Source organism: Pyrgilauda ruficollis, unplaced genomic scaffold, assembly GCF_017590135.1.
Source record: "Pyrgilauda ruficollis isolate IOZ18807 unplaced genomic scaffold, ASM1759013v1 scaffold153, whole genome shotgun sequence".
NCBI classification, from domain to species: domain Eukaryota; kingdom Metazoa; phylum Chordata; class Aves; order Passeriformes; family Passeridae; genus Pyrgilauda; species Pyrgilauda ruficollis.
In genome coordinates this window covers 106,693-119,352 of record NW_024513988.1, presented here as the reverse complement: position 1 = coordinate 119,352, position 12,660 = coordinate 106,693, and the positions used below count along the sequence as shown (strand labels likewise).

General features: G+C 40.4%; 1 protein-coding gene across 1 annotated transcript in view; it reads right to left on the bottom strand.

Annotated features, from left to right (window-relative positions):
- Window positions 1–12,035, bottom strand: part of DNAJC24 (DnaJ heat shock protein family (Hsp40) member C24) — a 31,143-nt gene extending 19,108 nt beyond the window's left edge. Inside the window, exons 1-2 of the mRNA XM_041461747.1 lie at window positions 11,996–12,035; window positions 10,640–10,813 (exon numbers count right to left, since the gene is read on the bottom strand). Coding sequence (XP_041317681.1) covers window positions 10,640–10,747 — 108 coding nt within the window. The 5' untranslated portion in view covers window positions 10,748–10,813; window positions 11,996–12,035. The remainder of the gene's footprint in view (window positions 1–10,639; window positions 10,814–11,995) is intronic.
- Window positions 12,036–12,660: the final 625 nt, after the last annotated feature.

Sequence of the window (12,660 nt, the reverse complement as noted above, 5' to 3'; positions counted from 1 at the left end):
CTGAGACAAATAAAATCCAGCCAGAATTTAAAAAAAAAAAAAAAAAAAAAAAGGATTAAATGTGCAACAGGTATACAAAGAACACAAAATGCATGTTCACTGACAGCTGCACAGTGAAAACTCAGGATAGGACTATCAATCCAGTGCAGCAAACTCTTGAAAATTACTGGAGTCCTCAAAGTGCAATTAAAAAACCCACAGACTAAATTACAGTGTCACAAACTCATTTATTTCCATGCTGAGTTTCTTTTTTTGAAGGTATCTTGCTTAAACATATTTAAAATGCAATTGCTTTTCTCATGGTACTGTAGCATTACCCTGCCACTCTGAATTTCCACACTCTGTACTGGTCTAACTGGTGACAGTGGCTCTCCTCTCTGTCCTAGGCAACACTCCATGAATCCTTGTCTACTTTAGAGCCCTTCAGAGTAAAAAAATCAAGTGTAAAAGTTTCAGTTTCTATTGATGGAAAAGAATATAAACTGTTATTGGTATAAACAGAAGCAAACAATTCTTTGGCTAATGAAAATGAGGAGAAAAACCAGAAGCTGTGGTTACCAAAAGGTACATTTTTAGAAACAGACTCCCTTTCATTTTCTTCTCTTTCCATGGCTCCTTACTTTCCTATGAAAAGTGACCCAAGAGCCTCAAGAGGTACTTCAAAAAGCCCTTTGAAAACTACACTATATAGCAGGAGAAGAAAAAACAACAGAAAATCCATCAAAACCTAGCAAAGGAATGAAGGGGAAAAAAACACTTAAATTTACAGTAGTACAAAGGTAAAAACAGAAAGGGAATTCTAATTTTTTTTCTAAATTTCTGGCTCCTATGCTCACAATTTATGCCAATAATATCACATTGAACAATGTTCTGTTGTTTAGGCATGGATTATTGTGGCACTAATCATATAATAACTCCAGACAAACAAATGGCTAGGAAAACAGTTTAGGTAAATGCTACCTTGATGTGAAAGCAAACTCCCAAATCCTCTATTTTATTATAGAAAAATATCCCAAACAAACAAACAACAACAAGAACAAAAACACTCCAGAAAACCAAACCAAGCAGGGTTGCTTAAACTGCTGAAAAAGTGGGGAGGGAAACCCTTCTGCAGGCAAAGCCAAGTGCTCGGACAGCCACAGCTGCCCAAGAGCTGCTGAGCACACAGCACAGCTTCTGTGCTGCCCCCCTGCCCAGTCACTCACTCAGTATTCCAAACCAAAGTGTCACATTCATTTTCCAGTTCTTTTGGGATACCTGAAAACAGCCCCACAGCTTTAAGAGGTCAGATTTAAGCATAATGCAAAACAGTCCAAGTCAAAGCACACAGCACAATCTTCTGTGTTGTCCCTCTGCCCCAGTCACACACTCAGTATTCCAAACCAAAGTATAACATGCATTGTCCAGTTCTTTTGGAATACTTGAAAACAGCCTCAGATTTAAGCATAATGCAAAATAATCCAAATCCCCAAGGCACTTCAGCTGCAGATGGAAAGCAGGCCTTGCAGAGTACAGGACTTTTAAAAAATGGGTTATTAGCAACCATAACTCCAACAGAACAAGATTTTTTGTTCTCTTGAAACTCTTTCTTTCAGCTTTCCCCATCTCTGAGAGCAATATAGAATCCCTACAGTGTTTGAAGCCATTTGAGATCTCAAAATAACAGGTCTGGCCCTTGTTGAATTAGAACATTTAAAATGGACATAAAAAGCTACCTATTAACAGAATTTACTCAGTTGTAAAAACCAGTATTAAAAAAAAAAAAAAAAACCAAACCCAAAACACAACAGAAAAAACCCTAATAACAACAACAACAACAATAAATAAAAGCCAGCATTATTTCAAGAATTCATAGCCACAGTGACAGAATAATTCCAAATATAACTTATGGAATCACACACACTTAGAAATTAGTTTGTATTGGATTTATTCATAGGCTTGAAGGATGTGTTCCTACCTGGACTGATCACTAGTTTGGTGTTAATTTAACTACTGATTTGATATTTGATTTGATAGAAATTTCTCCATTTGCAGCAAGGAAAGAACTTTGGCAGCGTGTCCCCACAAGGCTGCAGGGACACACTTTGAGGGGGACTCCAGGAAATCACACATGCACAGAGTATTCTGCTCACTCACCAGAATTCACCACTGACCTTTGGGACACTGGTGTTTAATAAGACTCTACCTAGGCAGTCTCAGCCTTTACAGAACTGCCCCATTTCAGAAAGGAACAGTCAAGAGAAGGAGATGGAAAGGTGAAGTCAAAGCTTAGCACAGGTCAGCAATAAGGAATAATCCAAGGTTTTCATGCCTTGAGTTTCAATAGCAACATTTCCAGTGTGGGATTTAACCCTTTTCTAACCCAGAGATGGGACAACTGAGAGGCGTTTTAAAAACTTTAACTTCATTTTCAGTCTCATGTGAAGCGGGAGATAATACAGATGTTATAATTCACGCCATCACAATCAGAAGCCAACTATTTCCTAATTACAAAACACTGTAAGTGTTTCTTGGCCTATCAGTTTTTACCACACTATGCTGTAAACGCCTTAAAGCCAGTTATCTAAAATGCATCTTTCAATAGTTCTGTTTCTCCCAAAGTATCTGGTCTTATTTGCAAGGCCATCCTTTGAAGCTTGTTTCTGTTCCCCTTTCTCTCTCAGCAATGTCTGTCCTACTCCATGCCATTTCTAAGTCAGCATTTCTATCTCAAAGTTTGCATACAGATGCACACTGTGTGAGCCTTCTGTCAGGCTTTGAGAATTCTCTACAAACCCATTTCCCACATTCCAGGAGCCAGAGTTTCACTGGGAGAATCCTCCCAAGCCCATCCTTGGCACTGCCAGCCCTGGACTGCTCTGACAGAAGGGAAATAAGAGAGCAGCTCCTGCTCAGCCTCTCCTCAAACACCTCATTAGTTACAATCTAATGTCCTGCCAAGCGAAGAAAAATGTTTAGCTAAGATGCTGCTCAGCAAACTCATTCATCTGTACCTTCCCTGACTATGGATGTTCTTAGGTCATAAATCCAAGCAAAACAGACTGAATATTTTATTTACTATTGATAATTTAGTAGGAATAACAATGAAGGGTCAAATTTGACAACACTCAGTCAATAGCTGACTACAGCCTTGAAACATCACTTTTAATGTACTGAAAATTAAATGACAGAGTTTATCCAAATGACTGGCAGAGCACAAAAAGTTGAACTTTTTTTCTGTAGCAATAAGCTACCCACAAAGTATCCTACAAGGCAAGCCTTCAGGTACATGAACTCACTTCTGCACTAAATCAGCTCAAATGAGCTCATGTCTGCTGAGCATTTGAGCTCAATGGGAGATGGGGAAGCATTTGTGATGCAGTGAGGCAAGGAAAAGGTGGAGGGTGGGACAGTTACATCATTCAGATGGGGATTTCCTGACTCTAACATGTGAAAAGATGAAGGAAAAGGAACATGAGAATGTCTTGTTTAAACAACAAAATAATTTTATTATGTATTTCAAACAGAAGACAAAATTAGACACAGACTATTTATTTAAATAATAAAAACCCCAACAAGTCCCCAAAACACTGAATTTTACAGGTTAGTAAATCACAGGACAATATTTGAAAAAATGTAATAACTATTTGAGATTCAACACAAACATGGTCAATTTTGCTTAACAGCCATAAGAGATCCTTATATAAACACAGCCATTGCAACATGATTGATTCCACCCTGAACTTTTTTATCACCCTTCAGACCACTGTTCTGGACTTAGAGCTTCTTTAAATAATTGACCTAGTGCTTAAAATTTCTGAACTGGACACCTGAATGCATGGTCTGATCTGGAAATGCTAAACAGCTCAAGGTACTCTTGACTGTGGCTGCTCAAACATCAGAACAATCAGAACATTTATGACGTGAAAGCATTATGCTGCTCTTTGTAGCCTCCTTCTTTGTGCTTTAATTCATATATTTTGCTATGTGATTTTCATTTCAACATCTCACATTAGAAATGAGATTAAAAGCACACTGCACAATATAAAATTATTTAAACATGTCTTCAAATTGCTGAAAGAACACTTGCAAATATTAAAGAAAACTTTATGGCATTTAATAAGCTACTAAAGATTTTATTTTTGATCTGAATTTTAAATTTATACTGATTCAGGACATAGTGAATATTTGTGAGTATTGAACACCTTTCACAAAAAATCTACCAAACACAGTATAGATCCTTTATTTAGTATATGTTACAATGAATTACTTACATAATTAGGGCACAAAGTGCTCAAGAGAGGCATCAGATTCCTCTGCAGAGCACAAATTACATCAGAGGCCAAGCACATCCTGGCCAAATCTCCCATTTCAATTGCCTGGTGCCCATCCTGTTGTGTATGGGCCATAAATCTACAGAGGATGAGGTACCAGAAACTGGTCATTATAACAAATCAAGTGTGGACAATAACCCTGTGAGTAAACAGATTAAATTTAGAAATAACTTTTGAAACTAGCATTACTTTCACAACCTGAGTAAGCAATGCACTATTTACTTGTTGGCTTATTTGGCTCTCGTGTTCTATGTAAGTTAAAGACAAAACTTCCTGTGTAGGGATATTCACACCCCAGCCACTTGCTAAAATTCACTTGCACCTTGAAAAAATCATGACACATTACAATGTGAACCAAACGAAAACCAACAGCAGAGTCAGGTGAATAAATCACACAACTCATAGTTTAAACAGCAGCAGCAGCAGCAGGATCATGACCTGGCTAATGAAGCTGTTTGAATTAGTGACTACTCTAACACAGAGCTTCACTTGGTACTACCCAGACTGGAATCAACTTCTCAAGTTGAAAATATGCCCCCTCCTTTTTATTCAAGTGGAAATTAGTAAATCACATGTAGAGAACAGCTCAGAGTAAATTTACCTTGAGCATTGAAACAATAGTCCTTTGTATTAAACTTGGTGCTTATCTTTCTCTCTGTAGCTGTTGGATTAACTCCACTGAACTTGCTCTGTTTATATTGTCAAATTACAAATCCATTTTCTACCAGTCAGGTGAAGTTAGAATTAGCTAAGCACAATAGTTAAACACTTCTAACAAGTGAGCTGCTATTAAAATAAAAAATAAAAACCTGGCCAAGGATATTGAAAGAGGCATACTTACACTGCCTGAATCTCACGAAAAGCATTATTATCAGACTTCCAATGTAAAACTCAAAGTGTTTTCATTTTTAAGTTTCAAATTCTCAACTTAAACTGAACATGAAGTTCCTCAGTAGGCAGGTCCTTTCAGGAGTAATACTGAATTTACCTTGCAACAAACATGAAAAGAACAATCACAAAAAAAGAACAAGCAGCTCTTCACATATATGACACCCCCTCTGCATTTCTTGTGATTGCAGAATTTAGATGAGTACAAAAATCAGTAATTTTTTGCTCTCCAGAAACTCATGTCTTTCCTTTAAACATGCTACATGGAATAATCTCTTCTAGAAATAATTTTGCCTCATTAAATTAAATTTCCATTAATTTACTAATTTTCTATCGCTCAGAGTCATTCTCATCTACACCTGATGCTCCGTTTGCAAATCTCTACTCTTTCAAACAGATCAAAGCACCTTAACACTTTGTATTTATACACACACACACACACCACCCCTTCTGATAAAAAAGATAATCTTTGTAACACTCTGTGTTAAGTGGCACATATTTGTAAGTGGCACATATATTTTATTTCGTTACCATATTAAAAATAAGAGCTTCTTGCTGCCGCCTGTTCAAATTACATAGATTTTCTTTAAGATTAGGGCACACATTGTAACAGCAGCATATAATTTTCTTGCACAATAATTTTTTTCCGGTTGAAAGGTATCCTATAATATCATCAGCATCAACAGGAACAGACACCTGATTTTCAGCTAGACAAAGCTGATGTGTTTGGTGACTTTATTCCTGGTGAAAAGCAGTTTTCAGATATAAAGCAGCTACATAAAAATTCCAAAACAATCTGACAACTTATTCTTTGACAACAAAGTGCTAGACCAAAAGCAAAAATTGTGCCAAAAATAAGATGGGGTGGGTGGGGTGGGAGGGTGGTATGTCCCCTGAATATCTTAATTCTGTTGCTCTAATTTTATCTTCTGTTGATTTTATACACATTTGGAAATGGAACATAAGCACTGCCCTTCCTAAAAGCTGAATGGATTCCTTAAAAAAAACCAAGCACAGAGCACAAACCCATTTATCCATTTAAGAAATCACCTTGTTGAAACTACCATGTATGTAACTGTGGATAAAGGGCTGTGGATCCCACATGTCTCAAAGCCACCAGCATGTTCTGAAGACAGAAGATTAAAGACCTACTCCTATCACTTCAACAAGATATTAATTCTCAGAATTGGCTGGATTCCTTTCAGAGAATGGGAACTACAAGTCTCCTGTGCTTCAGGAAGCATTTCAGGATGAGTTTGTAAGAGCCAGCCAAGGAATCTCTGCTGGTTTCAAAGCACTCACTTGCATTTTTTCTCCTTTGAGAATTACTGGCTGGAGCTTTGTGGCAGAGTATGAGCCTGCATACACAGAGGTTTTATTTTCTTTTAAAAAGAAGCTTTATATAAAATTGATAATGGCCCATGCATCTTGTGTCCCAAAGTTTGTCATCTTCAGCTGCTACTGATTCTTAAAGTAATAGAGAATCAAGATGATCCAGGTATCAGAGTCACCTAAGTACACAAGAATTATTTTAAAAAAATTAAGTCTCAAGGAAATTTTATAAGATGCTTAAATGATTAGAAGGTGTGGCAGGAAAAAAATCCCTAGTTTTAGCACAAACTCATTTTCTGTATCAAATGAATACTATTCTTAAGGAGTGAACTGATATTATCTATAGTAAAGTAATTCACTTGCATACATGTTGTGACCTGACCAAATGAAAAAAATGTATTTTTAAGTGCAGTGAAGAAAAATATATTCACTCTAGTAGGGTGTCTATGTACAGTTTTGTTCTGGGTTATTAACCTTTTCCATCCTTAATTCGATAGAATTAATAAAGAGAAGTTTGGTTTTAAAAATTCACCAGTTTTCAGCAAATTTGCCCTGATGAAGTCATTCTAACAAAACTACAATTCAAGCACTCTTAATTATGTACATTTTGTATTATTAAGGTCAATGCTAAGATTTAGCTGCAATTATAGTTATCTTTTGGATGACATATGGCAAGATCTCAAACTCTTTTTAGCTTTGGAAATTTTACATCTGCCTGCTCCTTCAAGATGCTAAGCATACATGTGTTGACAAATGCAGAAAATAGCAGATGGCAAAAAGCAAATGCTCAACATGAAGCACTGGGGATCACTCAAAAAAGGCTTGGACTCAAGAGATTTGCCATTTTTATTTTAACAGCAGAGTTATGTTTAAAAAGAAATTCCACCATCTCTTCTGCTTGATGCTAAGGAACTCGTATGATCAGAATATTCATGATTACAGAAGCAATGTCACATTAACTGCTGGTATCCACCATGCAAGTGCTTTGCAAACCTTTGGACTTTTAAGGCTATAAACACAGAATAATTCTTCAGTAGATGAACTTGTGCAGCTATATAAAAACTGGAAACCATTCTGCACTGACCATACAATTTGACATGGAATCCTTCAGAGGAATCTGCTATTCCAGCTTCTAAAAAGCTGCATGTAGCTGCAAGCAGCCCTTGGCAATGGCTGTGCCACCTGCAGCACCCCGAGCAGAGAACCCAAGGAGCAGCTGGGCACTTGGAGAGGAGAAGTTAGCACAGTCTGGGGAGCAGGAGAGTGATTTCATGTGAAAGGACACAGAAGGTAACACAACAGGTCCAGCCAGGGCTGTGCTTCTCACTAACAGTGAGCAGTGGATGACCAGGGAACAGCACCAGGAGAGAAACAACGTTCAGCAACATTCCCCTAATAAATCCAACATTTGGAAGTTCACAGCTCAGAAATCCCTGAATCACAGAGAACATTCTGTGTTAACATGCCATGGCAGACTTTCAGCAAACTCTTACAATTTTTCCAACCATGGAACCTCTCCAACTGAGGCACCTTCCCACTGTAACTAAGAGAAGGTATGTGCTGTGCCCTCCAGTGTCTCCTACAGCCCATGGGGGTGCATAAAAACCTTGGTGGTCTCATTAGCACCATGCTTTAAGGACTCCAGAGTGACTGTGCTAGGTGCTGCATCAGGAAGGAGAGCATCAAGCAGAGCCTGTAACAGTTCAGCTAAAAGAAAGATGAGCAGACAGAGAACACATGGTAACAACCACAGACAGGCAGCAGATCAACCTTGGGAAAACACCTAGAAGTAAACATTCAGTAAACTTCTCCTTTTAGTCAGAGGGACTCATCACAGACACAAAAAGAAAAACAAAAAGAAGTATCTTCACTTTCTCTACCATTTCTCACTGACTTTTCAAATAAGGAGCACTAACCAATCAGGCTGGAAATATACTATATATATATATATGCTATATACAGGTGCTAAAGAAATGCTTGTGTATTAAAACAGTGCTTTAATCTCCTGAAACTACAGTTAAGAGATGTAGACACACAGCTGTAAACTTTGATGATTCTCACTTCATACATCCCAAAACAATGACATGAAATATTACAATGAAGTACAGCTCCATAACACAATTTTAAAAAACTTCACACAAGAAAGGGACTATGTAAGTTTCACTTATGTAACAGCTCTGAACAACACCCGTAATCTTAATTCCATTATCATAAATCAACTCATAGGCAAATAAATATATTCATTCCATTACAGTATTCAGTTTAAATTAGCCCAATCTGGACAGAAGAGGTATTTTACACCATGGTCCCCTGACCATCTTCATTAAGAACAGACCTTTATTAATCTTTTACTCACATTTTACCAGCAAATCCATAAAACAAAATCATTAGGAGGTCCAAGAAAACAACAATTTCTATTCAAAATGGATCTAAGAAACTTGACTTCCAAAGCCCTTTCCTAAGTTAGGATAAAAGTTTAATAGTGAGAACCGAAGGATTTATGTCCAGAATCTGCACGCAAACATCTTGTCAGGTGTAGAACTTAAGACTAAGCACACCAATCAGTTTCAGGCAAAGAAGTAAGTTCACAGGAGGCACTCAGAAGGAGTAGTGGTACAGCAGGGGGTGCCTAGCAAATCCAGCTGAAGAATACCAAGATGTGCAAAATCAGAACATGACCAATCTTTAATTTTTATAATGGTTAGAAATAAAAATTAACAACCTCCCCCCTAAACCCATGAATTTTCTTCAACTCTAACAAAACTCAGTCTCCTGGTCACTGGCATTCTATTTACCTCCCTTAAAAATCTCTACTTATCACATTCATTTGGACACCTCAAACCACCTCCGATCTGCCATGCTCCAACAGACACCCTGCCAATACTGGCAGCCTAGCAGCTTCCTCCAGAAAAGGGAGTTTTTCCTGCAAAAACTGAGTTCTGCTGATCTTTCTTCTCCTGTACCAACTCACCAGCTTTCAACAAACAGGAATTTAGTTACCTTGGGAATTCTATCTGTCTATGAAATTCAGCTGAAAAGAGTCACCACTACCAAAAAGGACACTCCCCTTTCCTCACAAACCCAAGCCAAAGCACTTTTTGAGCAAAATGCCTGAATCCAAGGGAGGAAGTAAAACCGAATAACCAAGAATCACACAGAATAATCTGGTAAAGCTCTGAGATTCTTATGCCCATATAGCAGCAGTGCAGAAAAAATTAGGGGAATTCACAGAAAGTGAAGTCTTGATGCATGACCAAGAATACACTCCACAAAAACTCACCAGAAGCTTTCCAATAAAATTAACATATTTTCCTCCTATTCATTTTTTATTTCATTACTGCTGACTATTAGGAAAGAAACTTTTTTTTTTTGCTTTGCATCTGGTCTTTGTGTACTCGAGGGCTGCATCTGATCAATCACAAAAACTGTAAAAACAAATCCTGCAATTGTTACTTTACTGGTTTATAGAAATTACTTTGGTGTGTTGTTGGAACCCTGGCTGCTGAGAATTTCAGACTTTCTGTGCTGCCAGGCACTGAGCCCCAAGAGAACACTGCATTGACCTGAGGCCGTGGAGAAGGCTTCCAAAATGGAATGACAGAGCTGGGATTGTGGGTGTGGAGTTTGAATAGAAGTGTGTGATATCACAGGGTGGAAAACTCAGAGTTTAAGGGTTTAGAATACAGTAATATATATAAAACAAGATGGAGGTTTTAGGGGGGGTGGTCCTTCTTCTCCTCGGGTTTGGGTGGTTTTGTGTATTGGATATTTGTGTATTTGTGTACTGGATAAGAAAGTCTGCACTGCATGGTTGGTTATTGGGTTAAAAGTAAAAATAAGTAAAGTAAAAGTAAAAATAATTTAGGTGTCATTTCTTAATTGGACAGTTCATCCTTAAAAGGCCTTGTAGAGAGAGAGATGGGGCTCCATTTTTAATTTGCTAGAGTGAAGTGCTGCAGATCTCAGGGTTTGTGAGACTGTAGAATAAGAACCAATAAACATCTGAGTCCCAACAAGAAATACCTTCTCACACATTTAATCCCGACCTTGGCACAAAAAAAGGCAGGAATCCATCAGTGTATCCTAAAGCGCAAATCCAGCCTTACCAACAGAGCAAGTTTTTGGTATTTCTGTTTCAGTTCTGCCGGGCTGTCCGAAGGTTTGGCCCCCAGGACCTTGTACCAGTCCTTCTGCTTCACCCTTTCCAGGGCCATGGCCCGATGGGTCTGCAACCCCTTCCTCAGCACTGCGTTAGAAAATCAAATCCATGAAATCACAACCTAAAAGAGAAGCAGAAAAAGCAAAACAAGGATGTGGCAAACTGCAGGATTACAGAACTGACTGTTGACCTCAAGCACTTCTACACCATTGTATGAGAGCTACTGTGCAAAATAAGTTAAATTCACGTGGCCATTCCATCCCATAGCCTGTCAAATGTGAAATCTTGTGTTTCCTGTCCAGTGCTTCAGCATATCCTCTTCAGAAGCCATGCATACTTCTTTAAAAATCATTTGTATGCAAAATGAACTCTAGAAACGGCCCAGGTTACAGACACACCTTTTACACACACACTTTTTAAAACAAACTTTTGACTTTGAAGCAATACTGTACCTAACACATGAAAACATGAAGTACAAAAAAGGGTGACATTTTTAAAAAGGGGAATAAGATCCATGCAAGAAGACACAAGAAAAGGTGTGTGCTTGTTTTTACAAAATGAGTTTTTCTAAGCATGTAAACGTCTTCATCCTGCTGAGTAAGTCAACTTTCTTAAAGCAAGAGAGCACGTAAAAACAAATTAACAAAAATGAACCAAAACGTACAAAGTTAGCACTGTATGAGCAAAACCTAACTAGGAGTGTGGGTTTCAATTTTGGCCATCTTTCATCAAGCTAATGACCCAGAACGGAAAAAAATAAACAGGAGAACGAAATGTCAGTAATAGAATGGCAATGCTTGAGCTTCACGCAGATTCTTAGGTGTGCTGGAATGCCCAGCTGGCAGTAGCTGATTTACCATCCAGAGGAGAAATAACACTGCTAGTAGGCAAAAGCTTTGTAAATACACAGGCTCTATAACTGCAAATTGTGGGGGGGGAAAAAAAAGTTTGGTTTTTGTTTTCTTTCCCCCTAAAACTGCTTCGGGCGACTACCGTCGTACTTCTTTCTTAACCTTCCTTTACGGGGGAAGGAAAGTACGTGTTTCAGACCCGGCAGGGGACAGCCCCACGGTGCCGGGGACAGCCCCACGGTGCCGGGGACAGCCCCACGGTGCCGTCCCGCCCGCCCCGGGCCGCGTTCTCCGGCACCGCTCCCCGCACAGCCGGGGAGGCCGCCGCGGCCCGGCCCGGCCCGCGGCCCAGCGCACCGCTGCCGGAGCGCTCCCGCCGCGCCTCCCCGCAGCTCCGCGGTCCGGTCCGGTCCGGTCCCACCCCGGTGCCCGCGGCCGCCCCGCGCTCCCACCTGCCCCGCACCGTCCATGGCAGCGCACGCCTAACTCGTCCGGCGGGAAACACCCTCCTGTTCCCCGCGGCGCTTTAGGCATTCAGCTCGGCCGGCGCTCCCTCGGCTGTTTCCAGCCGGGCAGTAGTGGCGCCGCACCGGCAGGAAGCGCGGCCCGACGCGTCTCCATGTCCGGTGCGGCTCGCCCGGCCCGGCCCGGCCCCGCCGCCTCGCTCCGGCTGCCGGCGCTTCGGGGGCTCCGCTGCCCTTCCCGTTCCCCTTCGCTCGCTGCGCGCTGTGAGAGCCCCACAGCCGCTCTCCCCGCAGGGACTCCGCCTCCCGAGGCGCCGGCGCTGCCACTGCGCGGCCCCGCAGGCGGAGCTCGGAGCCCGGGCGGCCGGCCTTGGGCCCAGAGTGGGGCGGGCGTTTCTGTTCGAGAGTGTTTGTGCTGAGGGAGAAGGAAGAACGTGCTGTTGGTGAAAAGAATCCAGCTCTGGAAGCAGGTTTTTAACGATGTAAAGATGTTTCCTCGTTAGAAACAAACAAGAAACCACAAAACGCCTTACACCCTCACCCCGCCACTAAAAGTGCGAGAACAGCGCAAACAAAACCCCATGACCACGGCAAAAAAAACCCCAAAAAAACAAAAAAAAACCCCAAAACCCAAAAAACCAACCCCTAAACAA